Source organism: Pterocles gutturalis, unplaced genomic scaffold, assembly GCF_000699245.1.
Source record: "Pterocles gutturalis isolate BGI_N339 unplaced genomic scaffold, ASM69924v1 scaffold45058, whole genome shotgun sequence".
Taxonomy (NCBI): domain Eukaryota; kingdom Metazoa; phylum Chordata; class Aves; order Pterocliformes; family Pteroclidae; genus Pterocles; species Pterocles gutturalis.
The window spans coordinates 1-14,773 of NW_010124585.1; the positions used below are offsets into that span (position 1 = coordinate 1).

Genomic DNA, 14,773 nt, shown 5'->3' on the forward strand with positions numbered 1-14,773 from the left:
AGCCCACGGCCGCTCTGCAGGCTCCAGCGGGCTGCTGCCGCCCGAGCCCGCGCTCCCAGCGACCGCCGGCACTGCTGCGGCTACAGATTTAATTGGGGCAGTAATTAAACTACAGTAAAGTAAAATGTTAGCTGTTCGCTCAGCACACTCTGCATCTGGCTCGCGTGCTGGAGGATGCCTTTGCCCGGGCTGGAAGCCGTGCTGCTCCTTTCCCTTTGGGGTGCCCTTTCTGTCGGTAGAAGCCCCTTTCTGATGGTGCTTTGCTCAGTGGAGCACGCTGGGCTGGCAAAGGGGTTTTTTTCTGTTATAACCACGCTTACCCTGGTCCTGCCGCGGTCTCGCTGGCCTCTGCTCACCCAGTGGGGAGCCAGGCACATCGGAGGACCAGCGCGTGCCTCTGGCAGAGAGGCTGGAGGCGGGTGTGAGGACAGCCCCTGCGCAGGACACGTGCCTCTCCAGTGGGCTCTCCCAGCCGTACGTGCCTTGAGGACTCCTTCAGCTGGAGAGAGTCTCTAGCTGCCTCCTAGGTGTTCCTGCTGTTAATTTGTTCAGTTACTCTTTGATCTTACCTGTGGTTTTGGTATCCACAACAGCCTGGAGCCATGTGTTGCGGCAGAGGAGAATTCCCCGCAGTCCCTCAGATGCGGTTCTGGGCGTTTCAAACAAGGAGCTTGTTTACTTGGTTTCAGAAATTACTCAGTCTCTAAATTTCAAAGCGTAACTTTGTGTTTACAGTCTTTTTGTGTTTTTCTCTAATAAATTGTGTTCCTTAGGCAACTTGTTGCAGCGCTGGAATGTTCCCCTAGAACTGCAGCTGAGCAGACAAGTGGCTAGCGCTGGCGCGCCCGGGGGCAAAGGCGATAGTTCTGTTTTTGTCCTTATTGTGGGCTTGTCAACATTAGGAGCAGGTGCCTATGTAAGTAGCAAGGTAGTTCCTGGAAAGAAGCTGCAATACATCTCTCCTGTCAAGCATTTGCTGTATTTCAGCTAACTTTACTTAGATTTTTATCTCTGTAGCTATTTCTTCCTTCGGAAAACTTCAAGGGGAGCTAACTGAGCTGCCTGGAAATTAACTTCTTTTGATAATTTTTTTTTAAACTGTAATTCCAGTTACCTTTTAGGGTTATTTTACTATAAAGACATTATTTTTTTCTACATGCTGTGACCAGACACAGCTCTGTCTGTTGTCTTGTACATGACAGCGCAGGGAGAGTTGGATGGCACGTGCTTTTAATACCCAAGTGAAGCATTCTGTGCCAAATCTCCATTCAGAACATCCATGTTTAGCCTGTGCGAGTGTACCAAACCAGCCCCAAACTGGTGAGCGGGCATGTATGTCTTGCTCCAAAGATTCAAAAGGATGAAGCTTTTCAGCACAATTTGGAGAGTAAATCACGTTCCCAGGTAGCTGAGGAGTAGCAGCATTACCCAGAAGCGGATGGGTCCTACATTTACATCTTACAAATCTTGGTTTCAAAATTCTTTTTCTTGGAGGATCATATTCATTAAAAGTTCTGAGTTCTGATTTTCTCCTAATGAAACTCTTCGTGTGACGAAGGCTCCTGGGAAATAATAAAAAAAAAAAAACACCTCAAAACAGTTAATGGAGGAAAAGACTCTTCCTGTCCCCTTTTGGTATTCCTTACTGTGCCCTGCTGTACCTTTTTCCCAAACAAGGTGACTGAAATTACAAAACCCGTTCTGCTTTTCCCAAGATCTGTTTAATCAAGAGTCTGTCTTAATACCTGTCTCCTTCCCTCTCTTCTCTCTCCTTGCCTGTCTTCACCTGCAGCTTTGCAATGTCACCATCTCAGATGCCCTTCTCGATCACTGACGTCTTCAGGTGTTCCTGGCAAAGCTGGCAGCAACCTGTTGTACTTAATTGTAGGAGGAACGGTCACGGGGACGGGCGCTTATGTAAGATGGTTACAGGAACGTGTCTGAACTGGGGAGAGGGCGGAGGGAGGGACAATGTCAATTTAAGTTTTCAAATCTGATATTCTCAGTGTCTAGTGGGAAAAATTGCCTCAGAATTAACTCTTCCCCATTAAATAAATCTAGAACCAAAACTGTCCGTCTTTGATCTGTAACCCTCAGAGAGGCACAGATTAATTGGTGCATCTGTTCTGGTGTTGGTTATGTTGGCATACAAATAATGGAAATAATCAAGTAAATGTGAGTATGCTAGAGGAAGGAAGAGAAAACTCGTCTAGCTGTGTGATCTCTTCAGAGAAGAGCACTGAAACACCACTCTGTTATCTGGGGAGGTGTACAGCTGTGTTTCTGGCTGGAAAGAACTTGCCATTGTCCCTTTGCAAAAAATGATCCTGAAGACCTCACTTGATGTTTTGCATGTATTATTTAGTCATGTATATTATATAGGCATTTTTTAATAAGGGATCAGATGTAATTCACTGTGTGCTGCCCTTCAGACTCGCTTACAAACGTGACGGTTCTCCTTGTTGAAGCAGGGGTAGTTTTGGTAACCTGGACTTTTATGTGTTTGAGTAAAAGGCTTTTAAAATATCTTAATTCTTCTCAGCACCAATGAGTTCTTGTTTTCTGATATTTTTGACATTGTTCCCTGGATAGCCTTTTGTCTTAATTATTCTCAGCACCAATGACTTCTTGTTTTCTGATATTTTTGACATTGTCTCTGTTCCCTGGATAGGCTTTTGTCTGCCTGGGTTCTTTTTTCTACTTGGTGTTAAACTCCTCAGTTCTCTTTTGAGACTATTTGCTGTGTTATAACGCAGCGAATTGTGGGGACTGGAAAAATGCAAAATGTCAGGGGAGCAAAAGAGGCTTCAGTTCCCCTGAGGAATTAACTTTTGTTCAAACGTCCTTGGGATGTCGTAACACTCTGTCAGCTCACCGTGAGTGGTTTGGCATTACCTAGCGTGCCTTTACATCGAGCAGGCTTTTAGTTCTTTCTGGAAACGTTCCGGTTTTAATATTCTTTCACAGTTCCAAAGGCAGTAACTGGAGAGATGGCTGTGTTTCAGACTGTCTTGATAGGTTTTTCTCTTGTTTATAAACAATGCAAAATGAAAGTTAATGTCGTGCACGTGTGATATGGATTATTGGCAAGGTTTTGCTTCCCTCTAACTTGTTAACTGTGGGGGCAAGTATCATCCTGTGATCTGCTTCCAGCAGCCTTGTTGTCTTTTGCTTCTCTGCATCACCAATTTTTCTTGAAAGTTAACATGTCTTAAAAAAAGTTCCCTCCGTGTCTGTACCACTAAACAGTGTCCCCAGAAGCTGCAGGCTGTACTCGCTGCATCCCGAGTTTAACGGAGGGCCAGCACTCAGACAGGGGAATCTCTTCCAGCCGGAGGCTGTACCTGGAGCAGCGGCGCTCGCATGTCTGAGAAGCACTGCTGGCATCGGTGATGGTACCACTGCCGACGTCGTGCCTGTAACGTCTGGCCTGACGAAAGCCCGGGAGGTTCTTGGCTTGTTCTGCCTGGCTGCTCTAGGCGTTCGAAGCTGCCAGTTGCTTTGTGCCTTGCATTTGTCTTCCTTTTCTGCAGCCGGTGTTGTGCCACGAGCCACAGCCTAGCCTGCAGAGAGCCGTGGCGTGCGTTTGACGGTGTTTCCTTTGTTGTATCTGGTTCCTCTTCGAGCAGCTCTGCAGCCCGCAGGCCAAACACCTGCAGAAAGGCCGATTGCTTGCTTATGGAAAGCAGCCAGACAACCAAAATTCTTCATATATACAGAGCAGATAATTTTCCAAGTGTGCTCCTCTTGTAGCCATATGTACATACCTGTACGGGCACTTTTTTCAGTGAGGTATATTTCGGACCGTGTGCTTTAATCGGAAGCAGATGGCTTTTCAGAGCAAGCAGGGTAGACAAAAGCCTCTTGAGGGTAGAAGCAGAATGTTGCCTTGATGCTGTAAGATGCACAAAGTCAATATCTCTTGTCTGTCTGCAGGTGTACAAAACACTGAAAGAAAACAAAGAGCGATACACCAGTCGTGTCACAGCCATAACCAAGCGATCTCAAGAAAGTGAATCATCTCCCTCCGGTGGGTACCAGCCTGCTAGTTCCAGGTTTGGGTCTGTTCTCCATGAGCTGCTAACTGGAGACTTCTAAACCAGATGGAACAGAGCCCTTCTGAGAGCATGGACTAGCCTAAGCTGTGCCCTCGCAGCGTTGTCACCTCTTGGTGCTCTCTGCTGTCTGTGAATTCCCATCTCTTCACGGCACAGAAGCAGGTGCTGGCTTTCCGTGACCCCAGACAAGGCTCTGTTGTACAGATAATGGTGAGGATAAAGTAGGTGGTCTCTCGGCGCTCCTTTCTGCTGTTTATGCCTTCTGTGACAAAAGGAGAAAAGAATTATCTCTGCTTTTGTCTGTTACCCCTATGCCGTCCAGCAAAGACGCTGTGATTCCGAAGGGGTGACGTGGTCTGCCGGCACCAAATCCCCTGTGCTGTGCCGCATCCCTGGCCTCTGCGTGGCAGGCTGAGCCTGCGGGAAGTATCTTGCTTGGGCCACATGTAGAGGGGAATTGAGGCAATTAGTGAGGCTCTTGATGACGCCTTGCAGGCTGTGTGTGGACCACGGGTCTCTCTTAATTTATGAGATCTCACACTGCAGTGTCTGAACTATGGAGCCAAAGGATTTCCCAATAACTGTTGCTTTAGGTCATGGAAGATGGGGTGTGTTGTGTCACTTTAGGAAACCAACAGAAAGAGTATCCTGCAGGCAGGACAGAAAGCTGATTGCTTTGGTTTGAGGGAGAGGATAGAACGTGCTTGGCAGGGTTGGGGCTGGAGGCCCCAGTGCTGAAGCAGAGGTCTGGGTCAGTCTGGGTTTCTGGAGACTCTGTCCCCGTACAGTGCAGAGCCCATTAATCCCGTGGTCTCCTCGAGCCAGCCCTGAACTGCAGCTTCCCAACTGCAGTGTCCCTGATGGCCCATGCCTTGCTGAATTAAGTCACTGTCTTCTCTTCCAGATACAGATGCTGCTTCTCAGGGTGCGGCAGGTGAGTCCTGATGGCAGTATTTACCTGGCTGGTTTATTACTGCGAATGGTTTAACTGCATGTTGCTTAGAAACAGGACCTGCACGTGGGAGGAGATGCATTCTGGTAGGAGCTCAAAAGTTGGTTGCCTTTCAGAATACAATTATGGGGAAATACGCCTTGGCATTTTAGGGAACTTTGCTTTCTTATAAACTGTTTGCTGAATGGCCGGTGCAGAGTTTTGCTCTTGCTCACAAGTGCTCTGCAGTTGCTGTTGAGCTCAGCTGAGCAGATCTAGCTAAGAAAAAGAGATCTGCTGAAATCTGACAGTTTGATTTATGCAGGGAGCCAGCTTTGAGTGAAGCAGCGGCATGGTTCTTGGGAAGTTTATTGGGGTGGAAAGGAAGGGGAGAAGGTATTTGGAAGGCAGTTTGCCAAAGGACGTCTGTATGAGGAAGACGGCTGGTGACATGCTCTGTTCTTTGGGGCTGGGCCGTTTTCCTGCTGTCTTTGCAGTAAGCTCTCCAATCTGTCACCTGCAGCTCTGGGAGCTCGCCCTGAGGTCCCATCTCACGTTCCTTTCCTGCTGATCGGTGGAGGAACCGCTGCTTTTGCTGCTGCCAGATCCATTCGGGCTCGTGACCCTGGTGCCCGGGTAAGAGATGCGCTGTTCTAGTGCAGAGCGGTGTGGGTGACTGAGCGCTGTGCTTGCTTCAGAGCTCCTGCCGTGGGTTTTGGCCTTGGTACCACTGATGTGTTTAATGACCAATTAAAGGTGCTGATCGTGTCTGAAGATCCCGCCCTACCCTATATGCGGCCACCTCTTTCCAAAGAGCTGTGGTTTTCAGATGATCCAGATGTGACAGAGACTCTGCGATTCAGACAGTGGAATGGCAAGGAGAGGAGGTACGTGTTGCGTACGGGTAGCAAGGATGAAGGAGAGCGTGGGCTGATGGAGAAAGCATGCTGTGTGCAGCCCCGTGTGCTGTTTGGCACTGACTGGCTGCCTTGTGGAGTCCCTGAGACTCCACGATGTAGGCTGCAGACTCGCGGAGCAGAAATTGTGTGGAATAAGTTAATAGTAAAGGTGAGAGCATCGCTTCTCGGTTTAGAGCACAGGTTCACGGACCCTGGCTCTCATTTGATTCTTGTGACTTTAGTGATAAAGCCTTACTGATCTAAACCCTTGACCTTCAACAGTGTGAAGACCCTAATTCTTAAAAAATCAATAAACAAAGAATTATGGAACTTGTCATGGATGCGCGGGGTTGTCTTTGTGTCACTGGTAATTGCTGAGTAGCTGGTATCGCAGTGAAAGTGGAACCCATTTGGTAATGCAGCTTTTTTTCAGTATATATTTCCAGCCGCCGTCATTCTATGTGCCCGTTCGTGATCTGCCTTCTGTAGAAAACGGTGGAGTGGCAGTTCTCTGTGGCAAGAAGGTGGGTACAGCACTAGCGGTTGTGCTAGCATCACACAGCTCTTCCCAAGCAGAGCCTCTGCTCTGAGCTGAAACTAAACAGCTGTAGGTGGGGGTGTGGAGGGTTAGAGCAGGGACCACGCTCATCTTAAGGACAGCAGGAGTGAAGCTGGAAAATGGGTGAAGCTGTGAGGAGTAGTAGTGAACTGAGGGAAGGTGAGGAAGAGGGAAGGATAGGTAAGCCAAGAGTTTGGGCATGGGACAGGAATATGTAGAGCTTAGAGACAGGGCGTGACGAAATGGGAACTGGGCTATACGTCGGTCAGAGGTGAGGTAAAGAGAGCAGAGCTATCTGAGCAGTGGGTTATAACATGAGCAAGAGCACTGTGCAGAGGCAGCGGGAAGGTGGAAGTTTATGGTGAGGCTCCTAATATGTTTGCTTCCTCAGTTTTATATGTGATGCTAAAAGATGTCAGTGACCCCTCCTGACTAGGTGTCCGAGTCCATTGCTTAGACTCGGATCCTGGGAAGATCAACCTGCTCTGTGACGGCTGCCAGAGAGCTTGCCTCAATTCCTGCTTCAGTCTTCTGCCTTCCCCCCTCCTGCCCCCCCCTAAATTCAAAGGAGGGAGAATGTTACTTCCAAGTTTGCTTCTCTGATCAATAGTCCGTGCAGTTTAACTTGAATGGAAGCTTGAGCTCTCCTGCTTGTGTGCTTTTGCAGGTTGTGCATATGGACGTTAGAGGCAACATAGTGAAGCTCAGTGATGGGACCCAGATATCCTATGACAAGTGTCTAATTGCCACTGGTAAGTTGTTGGGTTTTTTCTTTGTCTTGTGCAAAGCTTTTTATTTTAGTGGCGTTTTTCTGACAAGCAAGTTTCTGCAGTCTGTGTCAAATGCTTGGTAGAGCAGTCACGTGAAGGATAGTCATGCAGACAAACGTGCCACAGGGTTTCTCACCTGCCTCCCGTCACCTAGCTTCTCTGGGATGTTCAAAGTTTTTCCCCGTGAACATGAGCAGGGAAGGAGGAAAAGATGCGTTCCCTAGCAGCTCGGTAAAGGAGCTCCTGTGCAGGCCAGCCTCTTCAAATCCTGCCTGTTAACAGCAGCAAGCAGAACAGCCAGCTCCCGCTTTGGCAGAGCACTGCTCCAGCATCTGGCCTGAGCAGTTCTAGAGCCCTCTGCGGTGATAGTCGAAGTGGCTGTCTCTAGTCCGTGCGGCAAGGCGTACAACATTAGATTTTCTCTCCTGGGTGGCTGTTGGGTCACCTACTGCTCACACAGAAGGTCTTTCCTGTTACAAACCCAGACAGCAACAGGGAACAGAGCATATTGTGACAGTTTGGAAAGCACAGTCCAGATTAAAGGTGCCTTTGCGTTGTCTGGAGAGCCAGTGACATGGCCATGGTACCATTAGTCCCTCTCTCTGTGTCCCACTCCCCTCATCCTCAGGTGGCTCCCCAAGGAACCTTCCCGCCATTGAAAGAGCAGGAAAAGATGTACAACAGAGGCTGACGCTGTTCCGAAAGGTAATCTCCAGGTGCTGCGAGTTGTGGGGTGAGGCTGAAAAAACCAGAGCTGCTGCTGCTATTTTCAGCTTTTTAACTCTTCTGCTTTGCGTCCAGGACAGCCTTGCCTCGGCAGCTGCTTCTGTCAGCTGGTAACCAGGAGCCCATTTGCTAGTTATTCCTTGTCCCTAGTAGACGGGGTAGAGCCTGCTGGACCACTTATCTGCTTGCCTCGGGTCTGGGAGCTGTAACCATGGGGGTGGTGGAGGGGAGTTAAATTATTTTGTTTGTCTGTTTCCCTCCTGTATGACGTTGCCCCTTCCAGGCCTTTCAAAAACACGAGCAGTGTAGGCCCTGCGGGTCCATTTGGACTGTAAGCAGCGTCTGCCTTCAGGACCGTGAGCTGACAAAGGACGCTGGCTTAGGACTCCAGCCTGACACCCCTCCGGAATGAACGTGTGCCACAGTTGTGCAGCACATGGGCCGGAGGCTGGCCTTTGGCCTGAGCTGGGGCAGAGACTGCTCTCCTGCTCTGGAATTCTATCTGAGTGAGTGGAGAGTGTGAGCTCTTGGATTGGCTTAAATGAACTAATAAACTCCTGTCCGTGCCGTTGTCATGGCGTTTCTTCCCCTTCATCCTCTGCCCTGGGACAAAGTGAATAGCAGACATGGAAGCTGGTCAGTGGTCTCCTGGTTGTCGCTGTAGCGTTGCTTTTTGTTGGCATGCTCTGTTTTGTTGAAAACACGGGATTTAGAACAGGCATGCAGCCTTCTCCTTAGTTTAGTTCAGGGAATGAATCGGGAATAAAAAGCCGTATGGAAACTTTCTGCTCTGTGCTGGGCTTCCCCTAAGGTCTGGTCTGCTCAGCTGCAGGAAGGGAAGATGGATGATGTGAGCTGTGGCATCCTGGATGTACTGTGGTATGCTTGTGTCCAGATTCTCTGGAATCTGAGATTGCCTGGAGAGGGAAAAGCTTACTCAAACATGAGGAAGCCAGAGTTTTTTCTGTGCAATATATGTTTCCCTTTCTAAGCTGGGGAGAGTTTTTCATATTTCAAAGGAAGAAAAATATCTTCTTCTGCCATTTGTGTTTGAGGATGTTTGAAATGGGAATAAATCTTCTTTCAGATTGAGGACTTCAAAAGTCTGGAGAAGATTTCCAGAGAAGTCAAGTCCATCACAATTATTGGTGGTGGTTTTCTTGGCAGTGAGCTGGCCTGTGCTCTGGGAAGAAGAGGTGAGTGTGCTTCTGCGGGTGGCTTGTCTTCCGCTGTCACCTTGATGGGAGCGTTAGGCATCGAATGGAAGCAGCCTGGTGTTATAAACGTCCTTTTTATTCCCTGGCTGACAAGTTTCTGCACAGATTGTGGTTTGCCTGAAATAACCTTAATGCAGGTGTGTTGTGTTGGCCGTGTGGTCGTTATTTTCTCGTTAGCTCTCAAGCAGCCCTGACCACAAAGGTTTTTGTAGCAGTGGTGCAGGCCAGTGCATGTTGCAGAGTCATTCCACCTTGTAAAAAGCTGTATTTGCTCTCTTGGTACTAAAAGCCGCCCTAAAACTGTTATTTCAAAGAGGTTGTGAACAACTGGATTCTTACTGTCAAGTGCACGCAGCTTTTTGAGTAGTGTCTTTATGGTAATTTTTCTATTAAGGGAAGTTTGCTCCAGAATTCTCCAAAACAGAGTTTGCAGGTGTGTGATCCAGTGGCCAGTCACTTTGTGACTCCCGTGGAAAACCTGGGAGCCAAAACTCCCAGTTTCGGAAACTTCTGTCAAGCTTCTTGTGTAAAGTAAAGCACACACTGGTGTCTTGAGGTCTGTGCTGCTGCTCTTTCTTTGTGGGTTGTAAGAAGCCTGCTCTGTGCTTTCCTTCCAGCACGAACCAGAGGCCTGGAGGTGATCCAGCTGTTTCCAGAGAACGGCAACATGGGCAAAGTCTTGCCTGAATATCTGAGCAACTGGACCACAGAGAAAGTCAGAAGAGGTGAAGCTGCCTGCTGGCGCTCCCCTGCGGGTGGCAGAGCTGTTTAGGCCGGTGGCTGTCGCGTAGCTCTTCCCTGTGAAACACATCTCTGCTTGCTTCCTCCCTGGAGTCTCAGGAAGGCTCGGTCCCTTGCGAGGTGGCTCAGGCGCAGAACAGAGCGAGTTTCAGTTCCGTCAGCTGGGGTGGCACAGAGCTGCTGCGAATCCCTGGCTGCTGAACAGCTCCTCTGGGAAAGCCAAGCAAATGCCCCTGCTGATGCTGTGCAGAGTGGTCCCTGCCACATCCTTGGCCGTTAAAGTAACTCCCTCTGAAATCTGGAGCCAAAGCTATCTTATGACAGCTGCCCATTCTCTTCCGAGTTGCTCTAGCCTCAAATAATTTTACTTCTGACAGCTTAATGCAGTCATCCCAGAGCCACTTTCCCTTCGTGCTTCACTCAGAGCTGTGCTGGCACGTGCAGCAAAGATCAGGTGGGCTCTGCCTCGCTTTCTGACCTGGCCCCTGCTCTGCCTGCAGCTGTTTGATGCCTGCTTCAGCTGAAATCCCTCTCGCCCTGAGCAAGCAGTTATATTTCCTGTCTTTGTTTCCAGAGGGTGTTAATGTCATGCCTAACGCTGTGGTCAAGTCTGTCTCTGTCTCTGGCAATCGGCTGACGATTAAACTGAAAGATGGACGAAAGGTAAATATAAAAGTAGGGAGAGGGTAAAGTTTGCAGGGGTGTTGAGAAAATTGAGATAATTATGAATTCCCAAACAGGTGGAGACCGATCATATTGTGGCTGCGGTAGGGCTGGAGCCTAATGTGGAATTAGCAAAGTCAGCTGGGCTGGAGGTGGACTCTGACTTCGGAGGGTTCAGGGTGAACGCGGAGCTGCAGGCACGCTCCAATATCTGGGTGGTGAGTACACGCAGAGGAGGTTTCTGTCTGCTGCTTATGCTGGTGCAGTTGGAATACGCAGAGTTCTCGGGGCTGGCGTACCTCGGTTAGGTGAAAGGGGCAAAAAATAGCAAGTGGTGAGAGCAACTGTGGTGCAGATGCTGCCAGCAGCCGTGGAGTCTGTTTGTGCAGCACAGCACGCTGCGTTGCTGTGGTAACGCCTGGGTGAGTCTTGGAATATTTGTGCTGCATAAGAGGAGTTGGGGTATCCTAAAGATCGCACGGATTCCTCTACTGCGTAAGAGTCCCTTCGGTGGGAGTGGAGACTTCGATTCCTCTGCAAAAACATACCCGATGCCGTCTTATTTTTCCAAAGATCAGTGAAAAATGCTGATAAATGGGGACCTGTGCAGCCTGGGGAGTGGGACGAGGTGGTGTTCCGGGTTTGTCAGAAAAGCTCTGTTCATGGTTCCGCTTTGCTCTCCTCCCAGTGCCTTCTGTGTTTGCGCCTTAGTTTAAGCTTTTGATCCCAATGTTCAGTCCTCACGGAACAATTCTTTGTAAGGCAGGGGATGCTGCCTGCTTCTATGATATCAAGCTGGGCAGGAGACGTGTGGAGCACCACGATCATGCCGTTGTGAGCGGAAGACTAGCCGGTGAAAACATGACAGGAGCTGCCAAGCCCTACTGGCACCAGTCCATGTTCTGGTAACGCTGCTTGCTTCTTTTGGGGTTTCTTGTTTGGCCACATGGCAGGAGCTGTGACAAAGATACACCTGGAAAAGGTTTCTGTTTCATGGGCATAGTGAAGCTACTTCAGCAAATACCTTGTACAGCTGCTTGTTCCCAGAAGCTTGTTGGAGCGCTTGCTGCTCGACCCTGACCTTTCTGAAATGTTTTTCCTTCCTGTAGTTCCCAGTTTCTCCCTGAACGAGTCCCTTTCAGCAAAGCAAGCAGCGATAGAGAGCAGCCCCTTTCCTCAGAGCAGGATAACATGCAGGTTGAAGTTAGCAGCAGCTTTTCTGTCCCAGTTGTCTGAAGTTCCCCAGCACAATCCGTTGGTTTCAGCTGTGTTGCACCTTTGCTGATTAGCGGAACTGATGCCTTGGTAGGAATGCATCGCTGCGTCCAGGAGCGCACGTGAAAGCTTGTTGTTTTCCAGAGAGAGGTATCAAGAAAAGAGGCAGTTCTGCTGTATACTTTTGAAGTTCTTTTTAAAACAAACCAAATAAAACACACACACAAAAAAAAATCACAAAGCCTGTTAACTCAAGATCATTTACCTGAACGCTTGGTCTGTACTGCACAGACTCAGGACCCAGAAGCGTTTCTCGATTCGCTTTTAAACAAGGACAGAGAAGCATCCGTTCCAGTGGTGTGGCTTTCTTCAGGATCCTCTGACCGTGGCTCGGATGCAGGAAGTTCGGGGACTGCGAGCTGCAGTCGTGGGTTTTGTCGACAGCAGTTAACTCTGGGAGTCTGCCAGCCCTCACTGAGTAGACTCCCTTCTCCTCTGCTAAATGCTGGCAAACGTGATCTCTCTCGCCCGGCGCTGTCATTAAGGTTTTGGGGCTGGATGGAATTGCCTTCTCTTGCACTAATGCCACTTCTTTCCTAGGAGCGATCTGGGCCCTAATGTAGGGTACGAAGCCATCGGCCTTGTTGACAGCAGTTTGCCAACAGTAGGAGTCTTTGCTAAAGCAACAGAAAAGGACACACCGAAAAGTGCAACGGAGCAATCAGGTGGGGCTGCACTCGTGCTTGGGAGCTGTCTCTGCGTGTGAGGGTTTTTGTGTCTCGCTCTGTGCAGTGGCTGCAGGGTCGGTCTGGTCTCACTGCAGAGCACTAGGCAACAGCAGTCTGTTTGCTTTCAGGCTTTAAAGGCTGGTTTCCATATTAAAATGTGATTAAAACATAATATTCCTCCAAGAAGATGTCATGTAACTCATTTACCAAAATTAAAACCTTTTTCCCCAGTGAATCTTAATTTCCTCTATTTTGATGTTGTGAGTGCTGCCTGGAGGAAGGAGCTGTTCTGTCTCTTGCATGTGGCGGTGGAAGTTGGGGTTTGGCAGCGTTTTGCTTCCATGGCAGGACTGCTTCCTTCTCCTGTTACTGAAACTTTTGCTGGACACAACTCAAAGCAAACCACCTCAGTCTCTTACAGAGCCCTGCTCTTTGCCGCTGATGGTGAGAGCAGACTAAAGAGCTACTGCTTCTTTCTGCACGGGGTGTTTGATCTCTCCTGTCTTTGCATTAGGGACAGGGATTCGATCAGAGAGTGAGACAGAAGCAGAAGCCTCAGAAGTTCAGATTGCTCCAAGCTTTTCGCCAATGCCGCAAGTTCCACAGCAAGGAGAAGATTATGGCAAAGGTGTAATTTTCTACCTCAGGGATAAAGTTGTGGTAGGAATCGTACTATGGAACATCTTCAACAGAATGCCTATTGCGCGGAAGGTCAGTACAGGACTGGTGCGCTTGACTGTGAGGCTTGCTCAGGCTGGGGATTTTCTTCATTGTAAATCTACCAGTTTACAGTGAGGATGGATTAATGCAGATGCTCTGTCTGGAGCAGAGCGGTGCAATATCCAGTGGTAGCCCTCTCTGGGGTGAATGGTGGGAGATGTTCTTGTGCATGTTTGTTCAGAATTCTTACAGAAACAACTTGAATCAGGTTTATGCTTCAAGCCTTGCCTTTGCGTGGCTGAAGTTTCAGGTCTGCGATAAGTACAGGCAAGAACTGCACACAACTGAGCATCAGAGTGAAATGTCCCATTTTTGTGCTACTTTGTCTAACATACAAGTGTCTGAAACAGTTTAAAACGTCTGTCATCCTAGATACACAGCCACAAAAAGTCAGGGTTAGAAGCAGCCTTGAGGAGGTGCTTAGTCTGTCTCCATCCCCCATAGTCTGTCTCCATCCCCCAAGGCCAGATCAGCTATACTTGGGTCAAGTTTTTAACATCTTTGGAGAATTTCAGTAGTTTAAACTATGAGAGTGATTCCACACTGTCCGCAGGCAGTCTGTCCCAAAATGAACTGTTCTTAATGTTAGAAGTTTACGTTGGTATCTAAGCTGAAGCTTTCATGATGCAGTTTAAACCTGTTACTTCTCCAATTTCCACGAAAGAGAGATCCTTTCCTTCCTGCTAGTAGCCCTCTCCTAAATCAGAGAGCCAAGCGTGGACCGGATCCTTAGCCTCGTAGTCCCCTTGTCTACAGGACAGGTTTGCAAGTTTAAGCCACTTAGACTGGCTCCTCTAAGGCAATGCAAAGAGAGTGGCTCATCTCAGAGTGGAGGTGAATCCCTTCTTGAAGATACTTGTTCTCCCCAGCTGCAGAGGGAAACCCAGACATGGGAACAAATCCTGCAGGGACAGTGAGGCTGGATTTGACTCCAGCCGTTCCTGTAGGCAGCTCATACTCAGTGAAGACGCCTGTATAAATCTGGCTGTAGTATGTACTGCTGTTGGGTTGTGAACTGCATCCGTTGGTGAGCTGTCATCAGCAGAGCTTCAGAGAGGATCTGAGACATCAGCCCATGGGCTGGGCCCGTGTACAGCCTTCCACAGCACTATGGGATGTGCAGGTTTTAATGCGTTCTTCCTTCCTTCAGATCATCAAAGACGGGGAGGAGCATGAGGATCTCAATGAAGTAGCAAAGCTTTTCAACATCCACGAAGACTAGACTCCGGAACGGGAGCACTGTGACAGCACTGCGTGGGGCAGGAGGGTCGCGGGCTGTGTGCTCACCTTCATCTCAGACAGCTTCCTCTGAGCACCTGTGAATGTTCCAGTCACCTAGAGCTCTAACGTGCACCAATAAAGTCAGATGGTTCTCAGTAAAATGCCATCTTGCTGTCGAGCTGGGGCTGGCGGAAGGGCGGCGATGCCTGTGGGGGAAGGAGAGCTGTAGGCGAGGGGCTGGGCGGGCGATGGACAAGGTCCAGCCTTCCCCCCGCCACCGAGGGCCTGGGTGCCGCCGGCCGGGACGGTCAGGCCAACTGGCACC

General features: G+C 49.1%; 1 protein-coding gene across 1 annotated transcript; it reads left to right on the plus strand.

Annotated features, from left to right (window-relative positions):
- Nucleotides 1-1,792: 1,792 nt before the first annotated feature.
- Nucleotides 1,793-14,495, plus strand: AIFM1 (apoptosis-inducing factor, mitochondrion-associated, 1; the record flags this gene model as incomplete). Its single annotated transcript, XM_010078291.1, has 15 exons — nucleotides 1,793-1,917; nucleotides 3,937-4,030; nucleotides 5,513-5,625; nucleotides 5,746-5,876; nucleotides 6,322-6,412; nucleotides 7,115-7,199; nucleotides 7,846-7,922; nucleotides 9,031-9,139; nucleotides 9,778-9,885; nucleotides 10,476-10,564; nucleotides 10,642-10,782; nucleotides 11,327-11,469; nucleotides 12,380-12,504; nucleotides 13,022-13,218; nucleotides 14,378-14,495. Coding segments are annotated over 15 exons (1,700 nt in total), but the record flags the coding sequence as incomplete, so codon positions are not given.
- Nucleotides 14,496-14,773: the final 278 nt, after the last annotated feature.